We start from the raw sequence: 23,646 nt of genomic DNA on the forward strand, positions 1-23,646 counted from the left end.
TTGCTAGAGTGAAATTCCAAATGATTTGTGGGTTGGAGGATGAAAAACAAGCAAGATGGGAGCAAGGATGGAATTTTTTCTCTTCCCCCTTTTCTTTGCTTGGGTTCAGCCAAGAGGATGAGTGAGTGAGGGAGGGAAAGAGTTGTGAATCTTGTGGAGGAAGAATGAAGAAAAGGTAACTTTAAGTTGGTGCAAAAGTCAACTCTCAATAGTAGCGAAATAGTGCATTATACTACCATTTTTTCCCTTGTTTGTTACACTTATACATTGATCCTCCAAGGTAATTCCTCTAACACTGTAATTGCTCATACTTACTAGTCTAGTATTAAATCGTCAAATCTCCAAATAGTCGTACCGGCGCGACTTTCGAGAAACTTTCGACGCGAATGCGATAAAGTAAAATTTAAGAGAAATTCATGCAATAATAATATAATTAAATAACACTAGGGCAAATAATTATAAAAATGACTAAATTAAGAATAAAAATATGAGTCCTCACACAGGCGGTCCATTAACCCTTGGGGTACGCTTTAGGGGAAAATGGGCCTATCACAGGTGGTATTAGAGCCGCTTCACATGGTTTCTATGCGGGGTGAGCTTTGGTCGAGTGATGTTATGGTCCCGATTATGTAAATAAGTGGAAACGAGTAGGTGCTCTTCTTGAGCATAAGCTGTGAATTATGAATGTTATAGGTGTAAAACCTTTATCATGATACTTGGGGAAATATAGCTATGTATGTCTGGTGGGAATCTTAAATGTGGTTGATTTACACTTGGGAGTGGCCAGTTCGAGTTGTGAATTACCCTATTTTTGGATTCTTGTATTCGAGTACCCAAGAGTTAAGGGCACTTGGATGAGAGTCAACATTAAGATTGCCTATGAGGTAAATTGTTATGGCAAAGGTCAAGGCATAGGGGATTTTAGTCTTGGACCTGAGAGTGAATCGATCGAAAAGAGTGAACGTGTTTGACTAGGGTTTCTATAGATGATGGCTAGACTGTCAAGTGTGTTTGAGAAACTAGCACTATCGACCTCTTTCCCTTCTCTTATGTTTGTGTGGACATTTAGATGTTCACGTGACTTTGAAGCAGCTTAATTGCAATTTTCCATGTATGTCTATCACTCTTGTGCTATTAGATACCCGTGGTTCGGTTCTCGATGAACTACCCTTGTCGATACTCCCTTGATACATATTAATTAGTCAAGGTATAGACTTGGCTTTGATTGTTATGGTGCTGAGATTGAGAGTTTTGGAATTATGTATGGAGATTTTGAGAAAAAGAATTTTGGTTCTATACCTGTATGCAAAAACTTAAGATAGGGTGTGGAACTTTTGATGTACGAAATATGCTTTAGTGTTTTGTTATGTATATAAGTGATAATGGTACCCCTTGTGTTAAGATCCCAGAATAGGAATAAATGGCATAGTAGCTTGAGATATTGCCCTACCTGTGTTCTATTTTGTGACAGCCCCACCTCTCCCTTGGGCAAACCCTAGGGTATCAGCGGACTGCCTGCCTAGCTCTCGCCAGGACTCAGTCGTTCAAAGTACTAATATCATCAATGAAACGAATGTAACATTTGACAATGCAGGGGATTGAAACACTAACCCAAACATGATCACTAATGCAACAATTCAGCTTAGTACATATATCATCGTATGCCAACTTACCACGCTTCACTCAAAATTACATAATATAAATCACCCTTAAGAATTTAAGCTTACAAGTCTGCTTAAACGAAAGTTACAACCTCAAAATGCAAGAACGGCAAAATAAAGCTAAGAAAGCCCTCGATCAAATCCCTTCCCGATCTGTTAAGGAAAACAAAGGGAATGGGGTGAGCTAAAGCCCAGTGAGGTTCCAGGTAAACAAGTAAACACATAACCACATAAAATCACAAAATAGCCAACTAAACACCGTACAGTAAAATAACAGTTTAATCACAATTCAATTCAAGGATACGGGTGGCTTTCAAAAGCCAAAGGTCCACTTGAGCTTGATCATAATTGCCTCCTGTTGACACTCCGTCAACACTTGTAACAGTATATAGGTCCGTAGAACACCACTTTCACCAGTCTCCGTCCCCCAAACAACCCCCCACCGGGCCCGCACTCCATAAACAGTAGTTTGGTAATACTCGAGTATACCAGGAATCCGAGTTTCCAATGCTCAAGGATTCCAATAAAACAGTATCAAGCCGAAGATTTTATCACTGGTGGTGCCGGACAACACAACAAGCAAGCACAACGGCTATGCTTCACCAGGGACCTCCAGGCAAGATTCAATTTCCAGTGAACAGTAAACAGTCCTCAAGGTTTATCGGCCTTCTCGACCAATCCCTTGCTGGCTCGATACAACCGACTCACCTATGAGGTTGGGTACCCAAACAGTAACAGTATGTGAGAACCCGTAAAAACCCTATTTTTTTCCCTAGTGTTTATTACCCCTTAATTGCATAATTTTTGCATTTTCTGGCTTAGAAATATTTTCTGGTAGATTTTATGCGTAATTATAGTTTTAAGATGATTTTTCTAGTATTAGAGAGTTTTTAGAAAATTAAGAGTAAATAGTGGACGTGGGACCCACTAGTACGAAAAGTTCGGAAAAATTCGGCCAATAAGGTTAAGTTTCGGATACTGTGTAAAATTTATCGGGTGTTAAGAGATAAGTAGAGTGTGTGAAATGATTGATGTGAGAGAGAAAAGAAAGGATAGGATTGCATTAATTGAGGTGCCAAGTGTCATTGTTTCATTGGGTTTGACTTAAGGCTTACTATTCATGTTTTTGACTTTTAACCCATTAGTTAAATATCTCAAAAAATTGACTAAAACTCACCATTTTCTTCTCTTGTTGGCCGGCTCTCTAGCTCAAGGAAGGAAGGAGAAACTCTTCAAGTTTTAGCTTCTACTTGGTGCAAATCAACCAAAAACATTTGCTTCCATCCATTTCACTCCATAAAATCCTATCTTTTAGTGCTAGTAAGGGTATTAGTGAAGTTGTTTTGAAGAGCTAAGGTGTCCAATATCCTCCTCTCTCTTGTTTCTTGGTAAGTGATGCTTCAACCTCTCCCTTATACCTAATGATGGTTATATGATGCTTAATGGTGGCATGAGTGAAGGAATATATGATTTATTTCTTGGTTTGAAGTGATTTGGTTGAGTTTTTTATTTTTTTGAGGAATTTTCTGGTTTCATATGATCTTGATGGTGTGGTTGTTTTTGATGGTTGGTAATAAGGGGCTTTGGCTCTAGTAGGTGCATATGATAGGAAATTGCAATCAATTTTGAATTTGGAAGAATTTCTGGAAAAATTAGGGTTCTTGGTTGAACATTCTGTCCGAAATTTTAGGTCATAGATAGAGGCCGAATTTGTGACAGCCCCACCTTCCCCTAAGCCGTACCAAAGGAGTTAGCGGACTGCCTGCCCAGCTCTCGCCAGGACTACTAAAACGGTCAAACACTAACTCAAGTCGTTCGGGAAAATATTGGCGCGCTTAATCAACCCAATAAATGAGAAACGGGAAAACAAAAGGCAAAACGTAAAGCGAATAGTGGCTGCCACGTCACAATCCGCCAAGATCCCATTGATTACAAGAAATTTCCAACAATCACTGAAAAGAGTATATACAAGTCAAGTACAATCCATTGGATAGGAATACACCCTATTACAAACCACTTTTGTATGGTTACAAGCCAAAAGAAAGCATTTAAATCCAAGTACAACAAAGGTTCCAACTATTGAGGAGCTATACAAAATCTCTCGACTAGCTCCACTCAACTTACTCATCACAGTCAAAAGTCCAAAAGATAATTCCCTGTAAGGAAAACAAAATTTAACGGAGTGAGCTTTCGCCCAATGAGGTACTATCACGTACATATACCAAGATCACATAAACTCAAGAGCATTCAGTCCAAATACGTTCGTCAAGTAAGTAAAAGCAATAACACCCAAGTGTAAGGAATAAAAGGATACGGATGGCTCTCAGGAGCCCTTTTCCTCTTTTGCCATACTTGATCTCATCTCATTGACTCTCCGTCAATGTATACCAGGTAATCATGACCGTAGACCCCTCTTTACTCCAATTATCCGTCCACCTCACTTTCCCCTTACCGGGCCCGAACACCACACAGTACAGAATTGGTATTACTCGAGTAAACCGGAATCTAGGGTCTCATACCCAAAGATTCTCAAATACAGTTCCCATGGCTTGTCAAATGTCCCCGACCAAGTCCTTACTGGCTCGAGTCCATTGACTTCCAATGAGGTAGAGCTCAAAGTAAACAGTACAGATCCAGAGTTACATTAAGGATCGGTGTGACAGCCCCACCTTCCTCTAAGGCGAACCAAAGAGGTTAGTGGACTGCCTGCCCAGCTCTCGCCAGGACTAACGGTGCAGTATAAAGCAATCTATCACGTTTTGAAACTTATAACGCGCGCAACAATGCAAAAGGGCAAAATAACCCAAAATAAAAGAAACGAACTCCAGAGTCGGCCATGAATGGTAACCGACCCGTCCGAAACCCAACCAAGCATTTAAAAACATATACAACATAACATTAGCCATTTACAAGCCACAACGGCAAACCAAAACCATTCACTAACAAGTACACATTCGATTTGCCTATCAAAAGGAAATGAACCCGTTTAACATTAGGGTTTCACTTCAAGAGCAATACAAAAGGCATTTACATGCTCAATCGGCAATTGACTATCCAATCCCTTCTCAAAAGTAATTATAACCCTGTAAGGAAAACAAATAACACGGAATGAGCTAAAGCCCAGTGGTATACCACCCAATAAGCAATCAAAGTCATATAAGAATGAACCTTCATTTAAAGTGCACAAATAAGCAATGAAGCAAAACAGTAAAAGGATACGGTCGGCTCTCAAGAGCCCATTTCCACGCTTGCAATCTTGAACCAATCTCATTGACTCTCCGTCAATGTTAAAATACCAAACCGTAAACAACTCTTTACTTCCATTCCTTCCACCCAACATACCCCAACCGGGCCCGCACTCCATTCAGTAATATTTTGGTAATACTCGAGTTTACCGGAACCAAGGGTCTCATTACCACAAGGTTCCCCAGTACAGTCCCCGTGGCGATTCAATCTTCACGACCAAGCCCTCGCCGGCTCGATCCAATTGACTACCAAACGGGGTTGAGCTCAGTAATGCAGTAAGGCCGTTGGACATCGTCCAAACGACATCAATTCAGTTCCATGAAATGGAATTCACCAACCAATATATCAAGTTCAGTAATGCAATAAAACGGTAGCCATTCAGTGACAATATCAAAAGAGGTGAGGGCGGTCAAGTACACCCTCACCTTAATCAATTTCAATATTCGAATAAGCCATCAAGGCATCACATAACATTTAACAAAGTCACATAGTAACAATTTAGTGAGTGGTATACTCACCAAGCAAGTAAGTGGTATTTCATGTACCACGATCACCAAGCCGTCGTGCACTACCTTCACGCCCTAGAATCATGCAACACATACAATAAGACTCCATGCCGAGCCATAAACAACACCAATTCACAACCCTAATAGGGTTTCATATGCATAAATGGGCATAATAGCAAACCAGAAATTAGAAAATGGCCTTAGTCTTGGCCCCAAATAGAAAACTGTTTTACACTCATTATGCGGTAATTGTACAACTCTCATGACAAATATCGGTTGGGGGTGTAAGACCCACCGTTTCGAAGCTATGAAACAGGGCTACAATAATGTAGAAGACCACTCAATCCAGTTCGTAACACAACTAGGTCAAATATGCCAAATACTAGCCCAGAATTCCTAAAACAGGTTCGCAAAACACAAAAAAACTGTAATCGGTATATCTCAGTCCTTACAAGTCCAAATGCCGAAATTCCAAAGGCATATGTTAGCTAAGACACTCAGCTACATTTCATCAGAAGACACCAACTCCAAAATCCAAACCAATTCCAGTCAAAATGGCCAATTACTATCGCAGTTTTCGCATTCTGCTCAAAGCAGAACAGCTACAGTAATTTCGTCATAACTCATTCTACATTAATCCAAATGACCTGAAATTTTACAGGCACATCAACCTCATCAATACCTACAACTTTCATGTTTTGAGCAAAGTCAAATTCGGCCTCTAACACCGTGATCTAAAACCGGACAGAATTGGGGCTTCAAGAACCCTAACTTTCCAATTTTCCATCCAAATCCAAAATTAGTTGCATTTAACCACATTTGACATCCACTAGAGCCATTTCCAACCATTACAATTCATCATACAAGCCCCCAACATCAAGATCATATTAAACCAGAAAAATTCCCAATAAAATAAAAACTTCACCATAACAAGCCAAACCAAGAGATAAACCACATTTTCAACCACTTAAGCCACTTCTAAGCATCATGTAACCATTATTGAAGGTAGTAGGGTGTTCAAGCAACACTTACCAAGAGATCAAGAGAGAGAGGGATGTAGGACACCTTTGCTCTTCAAACAAAGTTCACCAAACAACTTGCTAGCACTAGAAGGAAGAAATTTATGGAGTAAAAACTAAGTTAAGCAAGTGGTTTAGTTGATTTGAGCTTGGAGTTGGCTAGAATATTGAAGAGTTTTGTCTTTCTTCTTGCTTAGGGAGGGCCGGCCATGGAGGAAGAAAATGAGAGAATTTTTGGTGAATTTTTTTGAAGATATTTACTTATTTGGGTCAAAAGTCAAAAAATGTCAAAAGGTGAATAGTAACTCTTAAAGTAAGACTAATGACATGGTGACAAGTGGCACTACATTAAATGCAATCTTATCATTTCTTTTCTCTCTCACATCAATCACTTCACACACACTACTTATCTCTTAACACCCGATAAATTTTAAACAGTATCCGAAACTTAACCTTATTGGCCGAATTTTTCCGAACTTTTCGCACTAGTGGGTCCCACGTCCATTATTTATCCTTAATTTTCTAAAAACTCGCCAATGCTAGAAAAATCATCTTAAAACTATAATTGCTCATAAAATCCTCTCAGAAAATATTTCTAAGCCAGAAAATGCAAAATTATGCAATTAAAGGGGAATAAACCCTAGGAAAATAATTAGGGTTTTACGGGCTCTCACACTCTCCCCCCCTTAAAAGAATTTCGTCCTCGAAATTTCTCACCTTAATTCCCGAAAAGGTTTGGGTATTTCTTTCGCATTTCCTCTTCCATCTCCCAAGTAGCTTCCTCCACTCCGTGGTTTCTCCATAGCACTTTCACTAGCGGAATCTTCTTGTTTCTGAGCTCTTTGACTTTTCGATCGAGTACTTGAACCGGTTTCTCTTCGTAGGCCAGTGATTCATCTACTTCGATATCCTCCGGTTGTAAAACATGAGATGGGTCAGGATGGTACTTCTTTAGCATCGAGACGTGAAATACATCGTGGATTCGAGATAGACTGGATGGCAGTTCCAATCGATACGCGACCGCTCCAACCCTCTGAAGGATTTTGTAGGGTCCGACGTACCGTGGTTGAAGTTTCTTTCCTTTACCCGTTGTAAGACTTCGTAAGGGTGTAATCTTGAGAAATACGTAGTCCCCAACTTCAAACTCCAAGTCTTTTCTTCGGTTATCCGCATAGCTCTTTTGGCAACTTTGGGCAGTTTGGATTCGTTGCCGTATCAACTTAACCTTCTCGTGAGCCTCTTCCATCCACGGAATAGTTGTCGGGTCCAGTGCTTTCTTTTCGCCAACTTCGTCCCAGTAAATCGGTGAGCGGCACTTGCGTCCGTAGAGAGCTTCGTACGGAGCCATGGTCAATCTTTTCTTTAACTCCTGAAAACTTGTTTCGCATCGGCCGTTCCAGATAAACTGACCATGCTTCTTTGTCAAGTCAGTTAGAGGTCCTGCCAGTTTGGAAAAATCTTTAATAAACCTTCGGTAATACCCAGCTAGCCCTAGAAAGCTACGAATTTCCGTGGGGGTTTCTGGCCTCTTCCAATTTGTCACGGCCTCAACCTTCGCCGGGTCCACCGAAATACCTTCATGAGAGATCACGTGCCCTAGAAATGCCACTTTCTCCAACCAGAACTCGCATTTGCTAAACTTGGCGTATAGCTGATGTTCCCTCAAGGTCTGCAACACCACTCTCAAATGTTTCTCATGCTCCTCACGTGACTTAGAGTAGACCAAAATGTCGTCAATGAACACCACGACAAACCGGTCTAGATAGGGTTTAAAAACCCTATGCATTAGGTCCATGAAGGCGGCGGGAGCATTAGTCAATCCAAAGGGCATAACGGCGAACTCGTAATGCCCGTATCTCGAGTTGAAGGCAGTTTTCGGAATGTCCTCCTTCTTTATCAATAACTGATAGTATCCCTGTCGGAGGTCCAACTTCGAGAAGACCACTGCTCCTTGCAGCTGGTCAAACAACTCGTCGATGTGGGGCAGTGGATACTTATTCTTGATCGTCACGTTGTTCAGCCCCCTATAGTCAATACACATCCTCAAAGTTCCATCCTTTTTCTTCACGAATAGGACCGGAGCTCCCCAAGGAGACTCACTCTCGTGGATGAATCCCCGCTCCAAAAGGTCTTGTAATTGCAACTTAAGCTCTTTAAGTTCTGCAGGCGCCATTCGGTAAGGGGTTTTGGAGATAGGTGCGGTTCCAGGTAAAAGATCTATTCGGAATTCTATCTCTCTTTCCGGAGGTAGGGCTACTAACTCGTCAGGAAATACATCCGGAAATTCCCTCACTATCGCCACGTCTTCCACTTTTAACTTATCCGTAGGGGTATTAATTAAAAAGGCCAAATATCCTTGCGCCCCTCTACTTATCAATTTCCTAGCTCGAATGCCCGAAATGAGAGCAGATGAGGCTAACCTACCCCTTATATCTAACCTTAAGGTTGCCTCGCCAGGAATGCGAAATTCAACTATTTTCGTTTTACAGTCCAGTTGGGCGTTATATTTAGCTAACCAGTCCATACCCAAAATCACGTCGTACCCCTTAATGGATAAACTAATCAAGTCCCCTAAAAACCTCCTTTCACCTATCCATACGTCGCAATCCCTATAAACCATACTAGTCACCAAACGTTGGTTCCCCGTAGGTGTACTAACCTCTAAGTCATATGGTAAACTAGCAGGTTTTATATCGATGCCACACATGAAATCAGGGTTAACAAACGAATGAGTGGCACCAGGATCAATTAAAACTTTGGCAAAACGGTGGAAAATAGGGATCGTACCTTCCACCACCTCGGAAGACTCTGGGACCTGGTGGGGCTCTAAGGAATATACCCTAGCTGGCACTTTTGGTTTGGATCCGTCTCCCTTGGCCGTTCCAGTATTGGTCCTCGACGGTAGTTGGCTCCCCTTTCCGTCTTGTTTCAGGACCGGACATGTAGCCAGCTGATGGTCCGCACTTCCACACCGCAGGCATTTCCCCAGTTTCCTCCAGCAATTGTCCTCGGTAGTGCCCACAGGGACCACGAGGTGCCGAAGCCGAGCCACTCTGGGTGTTTCCCCTCGGTCCTCGCCCAGCTTGACCACCCCTGAACGGAGTCCCTCTGCCTGATCCGGACTGTCGACCACCACCCATGCCTCGTCCAAATTTGGAGGGAGTGCTCCTCTCACCTTGTCCGGACGTACTCCCAGGAAAACCACGCTTCTTAGCCTGGAAGTTTCGGACCTGAAGCCGTGCACTCTCGACCCGTTGGGCTTTTTCCATTGCCTCGCTAAAAGTAGTGATTTGAGCCGCCGCGAGGTCCTTCTGGATCTCAACGTTCAAGCCCTGAATAAAGCGCCTCACCCTTCGTTGCTCGGTCATGATTAGTTCAGGCGCGAATTTGGACAGGCGGGTAAACTGGCTCTCGTACTCCGCCACCGTCTGAGCCCCTTGCCGGAGCCGGATAAATTCGTCCTCCTTCCTCTCCTGGACTAGAGGAGGGAAAAACTTGGCATTAAATTCCCGGATGAAGTTCACCCACGTCCTCGGAGTCTGCTCTCGCTCCCATTTCTGTCTAATTACGTTCCACCAGGAACGGGCAGCCCCTTCGAGTTGAAACACGGCAAAAGTGACCTGTCGTTCGTCCGGGTAGTGTAAAGCCGCGAATATATCAACCATCTTCTCCAGCCATTTCTCGGCGACGTCAGGGTCGGGTCCCCCAATAAACTTTGGTGGGGAAAACTTTTGGAAACGTTCTAGCGCCCTATCTTCGCTCTCGATATGGTGGCCAGGGTTTCCGGGATTAGGGTTTGGGTTTTGGCCCTGTTGTTGCACAACCTGTGCAAGTAGGTTGGTCATTTGCTGCATAGCAGCAGCTATTTGAATGTTGGGGTTTATCTGGGGTTCAGGGTTTGGTCCAGTAGAAGCTTCCCCCGTTTCCCTAACTGGTGTGGGTTGCCTAATACCGCGCCCACGTCCTCGACCACTTCGTGTTCCTTCCATAAGGTATACTTGGTCTAGGCAAAAGTACTAAACCAAAGTAGTAACAAAGCATGTAAGTAACACATAAACTTTCACTTAGCACATATAGATGCATTTCAAACAGGATCACAAGCACACATATATACAAGCCAAACACATATTTACAATCAGTCAGTCAAGTACGGCCAGAGCACGTACGTACATACACGATCCTCCCGAGGATAGGCCTATCAAAAGAAATTTACACGTAGCTAACCCTACATCCAAAACGATTAGCTAAGGCTCTATCCCTATCCCTATGTACACACAAGAGCCACCACTAGCCAAAAGAAGCCTCTAAGATCAAGGCCTAATCAGTCGCCGGGGTCTGAGACCCAGGCGATGGGGTAGACTCCTCCCCAGCCTCGGCCCCAGCATATGAGGCCTCGTCACTAGACTCCTCGAGTCCGTCGTCGCATAGGTTAAGGATCGCCTCAGCACGACCCCTGACCTTACGAGCTCGCTTAGTCTCGCGCTCGCGTGCATCTCTCAACTGATCACATAGATCATCAACTCTTTCCTCGACCTCTTGCACGTCATATTCTAGCTCTTTAATACGCGAGGCTTGCTTCTCATTGGTCGCCTTAGCCTGAGTCACCTCAGCTTCCAACGCAGCAACCACAGCTTCAAGCTTAGTATTTTCCTTAGCAAACTCCTCACGTTCCTTTGCCACCGACAAAACTAGTGTATTTGGGTAGGCAAAGTTGCTACGACACCCACACTGTCGAACGCGGCTGGCCGGGCTCCAACGGACCACGGCCCCCTTCTGCCTAAGTTGATACTTAATTGTCGGCAGCGTGCTACGAGGACGATCGCCTACCGGACGGTCACTCGGGTCACCACTGGCATCCATCCTATAGCAAAGGAAGAAATAACATGAATACACTTAATAGGCATAAACAATAAAATCCTCAAGTCAAGCATTCCTATAACACCCAGGCTAATTCAAACCTAGGCTCTGATACCACCTGTGACAGCCCCACCTTCCTCTAAGGCGAACCAAAGAGGTTAGCGGACTGCCTGCCCAGCTCTCGCCAGGACTAACGGTGCAGTATAAAGCAATCTATCACGTTTTGAAACTTATAACGCGCGCAACAATGCAAAAGGGCAAAATAACCCAAAATAAAAGAAACGAACTCCAGAGTCGGCCATGAATGGTAACCGACCCGTCCGAAACCCAACCAAGCATTTAAAAACATATACAACATAACATTAGCCATTTACAAGCCACAACGGCAAACCAAAACCATTCACTAACAAGTACACATTCGATTTGCCTATCAAAAGGAAATGAACCCGTTTAACATTAGGGTTTCACTTCAAGAGCGATACAAAAGGCATTTACATGCTCAATCGGCAATTGACTATCCAATCCCTTCTCAAAAGTAATTATAACCCTGTAAGGAAAACAAATAACACAGAATGAGCTAAAGCCCAGTGGTATACCACCCAATAAGCAATCAAAGTCATATAAGAATGAACCTTCATTTAAAGTGCACAAATAAGCAATGAAGCAAAACAGTAAAAGGATACGGTCGGCTCTCAAGAGCCCATTTCCACGCTTGCAATCTTGAACCAATCTCATTGACTCTCCGTCAATGTTAAAATACCAAACCGTAAACAACTCTTTACTTCCATTCCTTCCACCCAACATACCCCAACCGGGCCCGCACTCCATTCAGTAATATTTTAGTAATACTCGAGTTTACCGGAACCAAGGGTCTCATTACCACAAGGTTCCCCAGTACAGTCCCCGTGGCGATTCAATCTTCACGACCAAGCCCTCGCCGGCTCGATCCAATTGACTACCAAACGGGGTTGAGCTCAGTAATGCAGTAAGGCCGTTGGACATCGTCCAAACGACATCAATTCAGTTCCATGAAATGGAATTCACCAACCAATATATCAAGTTCAGTAATGCAATAAAACGGTAGCCATTCAGTGACAATATCAAAAGAGGTGAGGGCGGTCAAGTACACCCTCACCTTAATCAATTTCAATATTCGAATAAGCCATCAAGGCATCACATAACATTTAACAAAGCCACATAGTAACAATTTAGTGAGTGGTATACTCACCAAGCAAGTAAGTGGTATTTCATGTACCACGATCACCAAGCCGTCGTGCACTACCTTCACGCCCTAGAATCATGCAACACATACAATAAGACTCCATGCCGAGCCATAAACAACACCAATTCACAACCCTAATAGGGTTTCATATGCATAAATGGGCATAATAGCAAACCAGAAATTAGAAAATGGCCTTAGTCTTGGCCCCAAATAGAAAACTGTTTTACACTCATTATGCGGTAATGGTACAACTCTCACGACAAATATCGGTTGGGGGTGTAAGACCCACCGTTTCGAAGCTATGAAACAGGGCTACAATAATGTAGAAGACCACTCAATCCAGTTCGTAACACAACTAGGTCAAATATGCCAAATACTAGCCCAGAATTCCTAAAACAGGTTCGCAAAACACAAAAAAACTGTAATCGGTATATCTCAGTCCTTACAAGTCCAAATGCCGAAATTCCAAATGCATATGTTAGCTAAGACACTCAGCTACATTTCATCAGAAGACACCAACTCCAAAATCCAAACCAATTCCAGTCAAAATGGCCAATTACTATCGCAGTTTTCGCATTCTGCTCAAAGCAGAACAGCTACAGTAATTTCGTCATAACTCATTCTACATTAATCCAAATGACCTGAAATTTTACAGGCACATCAACCTCATCAATACCTACAACTTTCATGTTTTGAGCAAAGTCAAATTCGGCCTCTAACACCGTGATCTAAAACCGGACAGAATTGGGGCTTCAAGAACCCTAACTTTCCAATTTTCCATCCAAATCCAAAATTAGTTGCATTTAACCACATTTGACATCCACTAGAGCCATTTCCAACCATTACAATTCATCATACAAGCCCCCAACATCAAGATCATATTAAACCAGAAAAATTCCCAATAAAATAAAAACTTCACCATAACAAGCCAAACCAAGAGATAAACCACATTTTCAACCACTTAAGCCACTTCTAAGCATCATGTAACCATTATTGAAGGTAGTAGGGTGTTCAAGCAACACTTACCAAGAGATCAAGAGAGAGAGGGATGTAGGACACCTTTGCTCTTCAAACAAAGTTCACCAAACAACTTGCTAGCACTAGAAGGAAGAAATTTATGGAGTAAAAACTAAGTTAAGCAAGTGGTTTAGTTGATTTGAGCTTGGAGTTGGCTAGAATATTGAAGAGTTTTGTCTTTCTTCTTGCTTAGGGAGGGCCGGCCATGGAGGAAGAAAATGAGAGAATTTTTGGTGAATTTTTTTGAAGATATTTACTTATTTGGGTCAAAAGTCAAAAAATGTCAAAAGGTGAATAGTAACTCTTAAAGTAAGACTAATGACATGGTGACAAGTGGCACTACATTAAATGCAATCTTATCATTTCTTTTCTCTCTCACATCAATCACTTCACACACACTACTTATCTCTTAACACCCGATAAATTTTAAACAGTATCCGAAACTTAACCTTATTGGCCGAATTTTTCCGAACTTTTCGCACTAGTGGGTCCCACGTCCATTATTTATCCTTAATTTTCTAAAAACTCGCCAATGCTAGAAAAATCATCTTAAAACTATAATTGCTCATAAAATCCTCTCAGAAAATATTTCTAAGCCAGAAAATGCAAAATTATGCAATTAAAGGGGAATAAACCCTAGGAAAATAATTAGGGTTTTACGGGCTCTCACAATCGGCATCCAAGCGACACCAAATCAAACACAGTCAAGAGTATTCAAGTTATATCATAACCAAACAAGTAGGCCAGAGAGTACGAGAGTGGTAAAGTACACCCTCGCCTCACCTAGGCCAAAATTAGAAACAAAAGATGAGTTCCAAGCAATATACCTTAGTTCTTCAAGAAAGGTTGAAGCTTAGAGAGTTTTCTTCCAAAACAACACCACCAAGGTCTTCAAACCCTCCTAGCAAGATGATTCTACGGACTAATTCAAGAAACAATCGGTTGATTTTCAAGATTGAGCAAGGATTTGGAGATGAAAGGTTGAAGAATGTTTTTCCTTCTTGGCTGGAGAGGTTCGGCTATGAGGAGGTGAAGAATGAAGAGGTTTTGGTCAAATTTGGACTTTTATGTAATGACAAAGAAAGTTAGGCAAAGTTAGGTAAGCTTGGTCCAACCACATTTGGACACGTGGCACCTTGTTTTGTTTAGTGTTATCCTCTTGTCCCTCCAGAGTTAATCCATCTAGGTAACCTCTAATCATCTCCTAACACCTAGTAATGAAATCCCTTTATGAACAATTTAACCGAATTGGTCGAATTTCTCTCACTAAATGCACTAGCGGGTCCCACGTCCAAAATACGTTCCAAATTTCTCACGAACTACCTTATACTAGAAAAATGATTTAAAAACTATATTTACTGATAAAATGTTAATAAAAGTAATATAATAAAGAAAATACAAGAAAACGGTGCACAGGAATAAAATAATAAATAAATAAATAATAAATTTTTTTTTTTTTTCTGGGTTCTCACATCCTCTCCCCCTAAAAAAAATTTCGCCCTCGAAATTGCTCACCTGGGTTACTAAACAGCTCAGGGTATTTCTTTTGCATCTCTTCCTCCAATTCCCAAGTTGCCTCCTCTAAACCATGATTCCTCCACATAACCTTCACTAATGGGATTTGCTTATTCCTCAGTTCCTTAATCCTTCGATCGAGTACTTGTACAGGTCTCTCTTCGTAGGTGAGTGCCTCATCTAACTCAATCTCTTCTGGTCGCACAACGTGGGTTGGATCAGGATAGTACTTTTTCAGCATTGAAACATGGAAAACGTCATGAATCCGAGATAAACTTGGCGGCAACTCGAGTCGGTACGCTACTTTCCCAATTCGTTGGAGAATTTTGTATGGCCCCACGAACCGTGGTTGAAGTTTCTTTCCTCTACCCGCAGTGACACTTCGTAGTGGCGTGATCTTAAGGAAGACACGGTCTCCAACTTCGAACTCCAAATCTTTCCTTCGGTTATCTGCGTAGCTCTTTTGTCGGCTTTGAGCTGTTTGGAGTCTTTGACGGATCAATTTAACCTTTTCTTGCGCATCCTCCATCCAAGGAATGGTTGTTGGATCTAGAACTTTCTTTTCCCCCACTTCATCCCAATAAATGGGCGAACGACACCTTCGTCCGTAGAGAGCTTCGTATGGTGCCATTTGAATGGACGAATGGAAACTATTATTATAGGCAAACTCTACTAAAGTCATATGTTGGCCCCAATTACCCCCAAAATCTAGAATACACGTTCGTAACATATCCTCGAGGGTTTGAATTGTTCGCTCCGACTGTCCATCCGTCTGGGGGTGATAAGTTGTACTAAGGTTAATTTTGGTCCCTAAGTGCTCCTGAAATTTTTGCCAAAACCTTGATACAAAACGAGGATCTCGGTCTGAAACTATACTCACTGGAACCCCATGTAACCTCACAATTTCATTCAGGTACAACCGAGCCAGTTTATCCAGGGAATCTTTCACATTCACAGGTAAGAAATGGGCCGATTTGGTCAACCGATCAACGATCACCCAAACGGCATCATGTCCTTTTTGAGTTCTTGGCAATCCAGAAACAAAGTCCATCGTGATATTTTCCCACTTCCATTCAGGTATCTCAAGAGGTTGTAACAGTCCAGAGGGTTTTTGGTGTTCAGCCTTAACTTGCTGGCAAATCAGACAGGTTTGGATATATTGAGCAATCTCCCTCTTCATTTTATCCCACCAGTACAACCGTCGCAAATCATGGTACATCTTATTACTACCAGGATGGATCGTGTATTTTGATCGATGGGCTTCCTCCAAAATTTCTCTTTTCAGGTTTTCATCATTGGCCACCACTACTCGATTCTTATATCTTAAAATCCCTTCGGGACCCAAATTGAAATCAGGTAATGCTTCCTTTTCTACTTTTTCCTTCCACTTTTGTACCATCGGATCCTTCTCTTGGGCTTCTTTAATTCGATCAAGAATAGTAGAGGTTACCCGAATATTCCCAAAAGTTATTTTCTTACATCCCAATCTAGGGTTCCACTCACTAGCTGCTCCTAACATCTCCCACTCCTTGACCATCAACCCGGCTACTTGAGCCTTCCGACTTAGGGCGTCCGCTACTACGTTAGCCTTACCAGGATGGTAGTTGATCGTGCAGTCATAATCCTCTAAGAGTTCCATCCACCGACGTTGCCGCATATTCAACTCTTTTTGGGAGAACAGGTACTTAAGACTCTTATGGTCTGAATAAACCTCAAAGGTAATCCCGTAAAGATAGTGTCTCCACTTCTTCAAAGCAAAGACCACAGCAGCTAACTCCAAGTCATGGGTAGGGTAGTTTTGTTCATGGGTTTTTAGTTTCCTAGAGGCAAAGGCAATCACGTTCTGGTTTTGCATTAACACGCATCCCAAACCTTCCTTCGAAGCATCGGTATATACTGTGAAACTGTCCTTTCCATTAGGCAAGGCCAAAACAGGAGCTCTGGTTAACCTTCGCTTCAACTCCTGAAAACTGGTTTCACACCTAGTATCCCACACAAAACGACCGTTTTTCTTCGTCAGGTCTGTTAAAGGACCGGCCAATTTGGAAAAGTCTTTAATAAAGCGTCTATAGTATCCAGCCAACCCTAAGAAACTGCGAATTTCAGTGGGATTTTCTGGCCTCTTCCATTCAGCCACCGCCTCTACTTTCGCGGGGTCTACTGTAATACCTTCTTTTGAAATCACATGTCCTAAGAAAGAGATTTTCTCCAGCCAAAATTCACACTTACTAAATTTGGCGTATAGCTGATGATCTCTCAGGGTTTGTAACACTAACTTCAAATGTTGCTCATGTTCCTCACGGGTTTTAGAATAGACCAAAATGTCGTCAATGAACACGACAACGAATCGGTCCAGGTAGGGTTTGAAAACTCGATGCATCAAATCCATAAAGGCGGCAGGGGCATTGGTCAACCCGAAAGGCATGACCGCAAACTCAAAATGCCCATATCTAGAATTGAAAGCAGTTTTGGGTACATCTTCTTGCTTAATTAGCAACTGGTAGTAACCCTGTCGGAGATCTAACTTTGAAAAGACCACTGCGCCTTGTAGCTGGTCGAACAGTTCATCGATGTGGGGAAGTGGGTATTTGTTCTTAATGGTCATGTTGTTTAGTCCCCGATAGTCGATACACAGTCTTAACGTTCCATCCTTCTTCTTAACAAATAGTACCGGAGCCCCCCAAGGAGATCCACTCTCACGAATAAACCCACGCTCCAACAGGTCTTGCAACTGCAACTTCAGCTCCTTGAGTTCAGCAGGTGCCATTCGATAGGGGGTCTTAGAGATAGGTGACGCTCCTGGCAATAGGTCAATCTTAAACTCTATCTCTCTCTCCGGAGGTAAAGTTACTAATTCATCAGGAAACACATCCGGATATTCACTTACAATAGGCACATCTTCAACCCTCAGCTTATCAGTGGGAGTATTTATAAGAAAAGCTAGAAACCCTTGGGCCCCTCTATACAAAAATTTTCTGGCCCGAATACCCGAAATCAATGCAGATGAGGCTAAACTACCTCTTACATCTAGCCTTAAGGTCGCCTCCCCCGGTATACGAAATTCCACTACCTTTCTCTTACAATCGAGCTGTGCATCGTACTTAGCTAGCCAGTCCATACCCAATATAACGTCGTACCCCTTAATGGCCAAACTTATAAGATTCCCTAAAAGCTTTCTCTCTCCTACCCATATTTCACAATTCGCATACATCAAACCAGTAATCAAATGTTGGTTCCCCGTAGGAGTACTAACCTCTAAGTCATAAGGCAAGCTAACGGGTTTTATATCAATACCGCACATAAAATCGGGGTTAACAAAGGAATGGGTAGCACCAGGGTCTATCAAAATCCTAGCTAGACGATGGAAAACAGGGATCGTACCTTCTACAACCCCAGAGGAATCAGGGACTTGTTGTTGCTCAAGGGAGTAAACCCGAGCTGGCACCTTTGGCTTTGTCCCTTCTACCTTGGACTGTCCCGAGTTGGCCTTCGACGACTGAGTGGTTGCTCTCGTCTCCCGAGGTAACACTGGGCAGTTAGCTATTTGATGCTCTGCACTCCCGCAGCGCAAGCATCTTCTCTCCTTCCTCCAACAGTTGTCCTCAGTGTGGTTTGGTTTTCCACAAAATCCACAAGGTCCACGTGCAACTGAGGCCGAACTTCCTTGTGAGGTGCTCTTCTGCGGGCCCCGTCCATTGTGACCACCCCTTGGCGGAGTCCCTCGCGTCATTCCCGGTTGCCTTCCTCCACCGGCTCCTCTTCCAAACTTGGGAGGGGTCCCTTTATCCCCTTGGGTCGAGCTACTCGCAGAGAACCCCCGTTTTTTCACCTGAAAGTTCCTTACTTGAAGCCTTGCATTTTCAACTCGCAAAGCTTTCTCCACGGCGTCACTAAAAGTGTGGATCTGGGCTACCGCCAGATCCTTTTGAATTTCCACATTGAGCCCCTGAGTAAAACGCCGAACTCTCCTTTGCTCCGTCAGAATGAGTTCAGGGGCAAACTTGGATAAACGAGTAAACTGGCTCTCGTACTCAGCCACTGATTGAGTCCCTTGGCGGAGCCTAATAAACTCGTCCTCCCTTTTTTCTTGGACTAGAGGGGGAAAGTATTTTGCGTTGAAGTCCCTCACAAAATTTACCCATGTTCTTGGGGTTTGTTCCCGGTCCCATTTCATGCGTATCACATTCCACCAAGAACGCGCGGCTCCTTCCAATTGAAAGACAGCGAAAGTAACCTGTCTCTCCTCTGAGTAGTGTAGGGCGGCAAAAATATCTATCATTTTCTCTAACCACTTTTCGGCCACGTCCGGATCTGGCCCGCCTAGAAATTTTGGCGGAGAGAACTTCTGAAATCTCTCCAGGGCCCGATCTTCACTTTCCACTACATGGCCAGGGTTCCCAGGTTGCTGGATAGGAGGTTGGCCCTGCTGTTGCACTACGTGGGCTAACAGGTCAGTCATTTGCTGCATAGCAGCGGCTATCTGGGCATTAGGGTCAACCCTAGGTTCAGGGTTTGGTTCAGTTGAGGTATCCCTAATACCCTCGTCAGTTGTGGGTTGCCTAACCCCGCGGCCACGGCCTCGTCCACTACGAGTGCCTTCCATTCTCTAGGTCACTCTAAAATCGAGGCACAAACTAATATCAAAAGGCATATCAATATAGTCATATAAGCATGAACAAAATTAAAAGTAAACACCACATAAGGCACGTATACACATAGCACATTTATACATGGAACACATAACTGTGTCAAACAGTCATACATAAGCAGTCAAGCAAATATATACAAAGTACTCCCGTGAAGCCAAAAGAGGGTCTGCCAAAATACACTGTACAACCTAGGTCTCAGAAGTACAAAACAACTAACCAAAAGCTTTTCCTAGGTATCCCTCACACGGGATCAAAACTAGGCCCAAAACCCTAATCTAGTCCTCGACGGAGCCAACCGACTCCCCCCCAGAGCTAGAGCTAGGGCTAGGGGCGCCTCCCTGACCTGGAGCTCCGCCACCTGGAGCTCCCCCTGGCGCATTGGCGCCAATCACCTCCTGGATCAGCGCCCCACACTCATCGATAATCGCGCCGGATCGGTCTCTCACCTCCCGGACTACTCGAATAAGGCGGTCGTTAACCGCCTGCAACTGCTCTCTCAGAGCGTCCGTCCTCTCCTGCTCCATGGCCACGTCCCCCCGGAGCTCTCCGATCCTATCGGCCTGCATCCGCATGATGCCCCTAAGCCTAAGGGTCTCAGTACGCTCCCTGGCGGCGTCACATCTAAGCCTCTGTCGCTCGGCAAGTACCGCCACCACCACGTGGTCCGCGTAGGAGTAAAACTGGCAACGCCTACAGCGGCGGGTCCGGCTAGCGGTATGCCATAGCCGGATCGGACCTCCCGGTCTCTCCTGGTAGTCGACAACCCGTGGGCGCCTCTGAGGTGGCTCGCCTCCACCTGCTCCACTAGTACCGGCCATACCCTACAAAGATAGCAAAGGTTTATAGCTTAGACAATATATTCACACTTAATAGCATCTAATCACAATCCCAAAAGTTCTAAGAAACAGGTTTCAAGTTCGCCCAGGTTATTTCTAGCCTAGGCTCTGATACCACTTGTGACAGCCCCACCTTCCCCTAAGCCGTACCAAAGGAGTTAGCGGACTGCCTGCCCAGCTCTCGCCAGGACTACTAAAACGGTCAAACACTAACTCAAGTCGTTCGGGAAAATATTGGCGCGCTTAATCAACCCAATAAATGAGAAACGGGAAAACAAAAGGCAAAACGTAAAGCGAATAGTGGCTGCCACGTCACAATCCGCCAAGATCCCATTGATTACAAGAAATTTCCAACAATCACTGAAAAGAGTATATACAAGTCAAGTACAATCCATTGGATAGGAATACACCCTATTACAAACCACTTTTGTATGGTTACAAGCCAAAAGAAAGCATTTAAATCCAAGTACAACAAAGGTTCCAACTATTGAGGAGCTATACAAAATCTCTCGACTAGCTCCACTCAACTTACTCATCACAGTCAAAAGTCCAAAAGATAATTCCCTGTAAGGAAAACAAAATTTAACGGAGTGAGCTTTCGCCCAATGAGGTACTATCACGTACATATACCAAGATCACATAAACTCAAGAGCATTCAGTCCAAATACGTTCGTCAAGTAAGTAAAAGCAATAACACCCAAGTGTAAGGAATAAAAGGATACGGATGGCTCTCAGGAGCCCTTTTCCTCTTTTGCCATACTTGATCTCATCTCATTGACTCTCCGTCAATGTATACCAGGTAATCATGACCGTAGACCCCTCTTTACTCCAATTATCCGTCCACCTCACTTTCCCCTTACCGGGCCCGAACACCACACAGTACAGAATTGGTATTACTCGAGTAAACCGGAATCTAGGGTCTCATACCCAAAGATTCTCAAATACAGTTCCCATGGCTTGTCAAATGTCCCCGACCAAGTCCTTACTGGCTCGAGTCCATTGACTTCCAATGAGGTAGAGCTCAAAGTAAACAGTACAGATCCAGAGTTACATTAAGGATCGGCATCCAAGCGACACCAAATCAAACACAGTCAAGAGTATTCAAGTTATATCATAACCAAACAAGTAGGCCAGAGAGTACGAGAGTGGTAAAGTACACCCTCGCCTCACCTAGTCCAAACAATCATCACAACTAGTCCAAAACACAGAATTCAAGTACAAGAAAGCCACGGAATAACAAATATGTGAGTAGTACACTCACCAAGTCAAACAAAGTAATTTCACAAGTTTTCGCCCGACGTGAGCCTCGGATCACCGGCACGCCCTATAATAATCAAGAAAGTACAATTAAGACTCAAACACGAGTCGAATACCTTTTAATAGGAACTATTAAGGTAAAACCCAAATATAGCTTGGAAATGAAAAATACATAATATTTAGGGTTAAAAGTAGAAACAACCCTAAAATTATTCATTTCTAGTCAATCTCAACCCAACTCACAAGGATCCAATGCCCTAGACACTCGGACAGCATTTCCCCTAAAATTTCAGCTTTTCCAACCTACAAGACACCAATAAAAACCATCCAACACAACCACAAGCACCCAAACACTTCATAAGGCATTCAATATACTTCATTAGGGTCACAATACCCCTCAATACTAGCCAATTAGAAGCTCAACAATCAACCATAGCAAAGCCCCAATTGAAACCCTAAATCTGAAATTTTCCGCATAAGCGGCAATTTTCCGCAATTAACTACAATTAACGCACAAGTGAGCTATAAAACACCATTTGGAACCACCAAATCAAACCCAATCATATCCATCATATGAAACCAGAAAAATTCCAAGAAAAATCAGAAAATTAGGAAACTTCACTCCAATCCACCAAATCTTCCGTACAATCACGTATATAGCTACTATAAGGCACCACTTGGCCAAAATTAGAAACAAAAGATGAGTTCCAAGCAATATACCTTAGTTCTTCAAGAAAGGTTGAAGCTTAGAGAGTTTTCTTCCAAAACAACACCACCAAGGTCTTCAAACCCTCCTAGCAAGATGATTCTACGGACTAATTCAAGAAACAATCGGTTGATTTTCAAGATTGAGCAAGGATTTGGAGATGAAAGGTTGAAGAATGTTTTTCCTTCTTGGCTGGAGAGGTTCGGCTATGAGGAGGTGAAGAATGAAGAGGTTTTGGTCAAATTTGGACTTTTATGTAATGACAAAGAAAGTTAGGCAAAGTTAGGTAAGCTTGGTCCAACCACATTTGGACACGTGGCACCTTGTTTTGTTTAGTGTTATCCTCTTGTCCCTCCAGAGTTAATCCATCTAGGTAACCTCTAATCATCTCCTAACACCTAGTAATGAAATCCCTTTATGAACTATTTAACCGAATTGGTCGAATTTCTCTCACTAAATGCACTAGCGGGTCCCACGTCCAAAATACGTTCCAAATTTCTCACGAACTACCTTATACTAGAAAAATGATTTAAAAACTATATTTACTGATAAAATGTTAATAAAAGTAATATAATAAAGAAAATACAAGAAAACGGTGCACAGGAATAAAATAATAAATAAATAAATAATAAATTTTTTTTTTCTGGGTTCTCACAGTGACCCTAATGTACAGATAGCTGCCGCTATGCAGCAAATGACAAACCTGTTGGCACAAGTGGTGGAGCAACAAGGCCAGAATCCAAACCCTAATCCTGGAAACCCTGGAAACCCTGGCAATCATGTTGAGAGCGAAGACAGAGCTCTGGAACGATTTCAAAAGTTTGCCCCACCCAAGTTCATCGGGGGACCTGATCCGGATGTTGCCGAAAGGTGGCTCGAAAAGATGGTCGATATTTTTGCCGCCCTACACTATACCGAAGAACGGCAGGTGACTTTTGCCGTTTTCCAGCTGGAAGAGGCGGCCCGCTCCTGGTGGAATGTCATTCGGCAAAAATGGGAGAGGGAACAAACGCCCAGGACTTGGGTAAATTTTATGAGGGAGTTTAACGCGAAATTCTTCCCTCCTCTAGTTCAGGAAAGGAAGGAAGATGAGTTCATCCGACTCCGCCAAGGAGCTCAATCGGTGGCAGAATACGAGAGCCAGTTCACCCGCCT

At 43.2% G+C, this 23,646-nt stretch overlaps 1 protein-coding gene and 2 long non-coding RNA genes across 3 annotated transcripts; all 3 read right to left on the reverse strand.

Moving 5' to 3' along the window:
- Positions 1-3,542: 3,542 nt before the first annotated feature.
- Positions 3,543-14,724, reverse strand: LOC140007485 (uncharacterized). Its single transcript, XR_011814797.1, has 2 exons — positions 14,356-14,724; positions 3,543-3,817 (listed from the first exon to the last, which is right to left on the reverse strand). It is a non-coding gene; the product is annotated as an uncharacterized lncRNA (long non-coding RNA).
- A 2,031-nt stretch (positions 14,725-16,755) lies between these two features.
- LOC140007256 (uncharacterized) lies at positions 16,756-19,322 on the reverse strand. The gene is made up of 4 exons (XM_072049962.1): positions 18,425-19,322; positions 18,114-18,226; positions 16,916-17,699; positions 16,756-16,790 (listed from the first exon to the last, which is right to left on the reverse strand). The coding sequence occupies exons 1-4, from the start codon at positions 19,320-19,322 to the stop codon at positions 16,756-16,758; spliced, it is 1,830 nt and encodes a 609-aa protein (XP_071906063.1).
- Positions 19,323-20,817: 1,495 nt separating this feature from the next.
- Positions 20,818-22,844, reverse strand: LOC140007486 (uncharacterized). Its single transcript, XR_011814798.1, has 2 exons — positions 22,506-22,844; positions 20,818-21,092 (listed from the first exon to the last, which is right to left on the reverse strand). It is a non-coding gene; the product is annotated as an uncharacterized lncRNA (long non-coding RNA).
- Between the last annotated feature and the right edge of the window lie 802 nt (positions 22,845-23,646).

Source organism: Coffea arabica, chromosome 5c, assembly GCF_036785885.1.
Source record: "Coffea arabica cultivar ET-39 chromosome 5c, Coffea Arabica ET-39 HiFi, whole genome shotgun sequence".
Classification (NCBI taxonomy): Eukaryota; Viridiplantae; Streptophyta; class Magnoliopsida; order Gentianales; family Rubiaceae; genus Coffea; species Coffea arabica.

Excerpts from the sequence above, each read along its gene's own strand:
- LOC140007256 (XM_072049962.1), bottom strand. The coding sequence starts at position 19,322 with ATGATAGATATTTTTGCCGCCCTACACTACTCAGAGGAGAGACAGGTT. Across the intron at positions 18,227-18,424 it reads TTCCTCTGGGGTTGTAGAAG|GAGAGAGAAAGCTTTTAGGG; the intron begins GTACGATCCCTG and ends AAATATGGGTAG. Across the intron at positions 17,700-18,113 it reads AGCTCGATTGTAAGAGAAAG|AAGAAGGATGGAACGTTAAG; the intron begins GTAGTGGAATTT and ends CTATTTGTTAAG.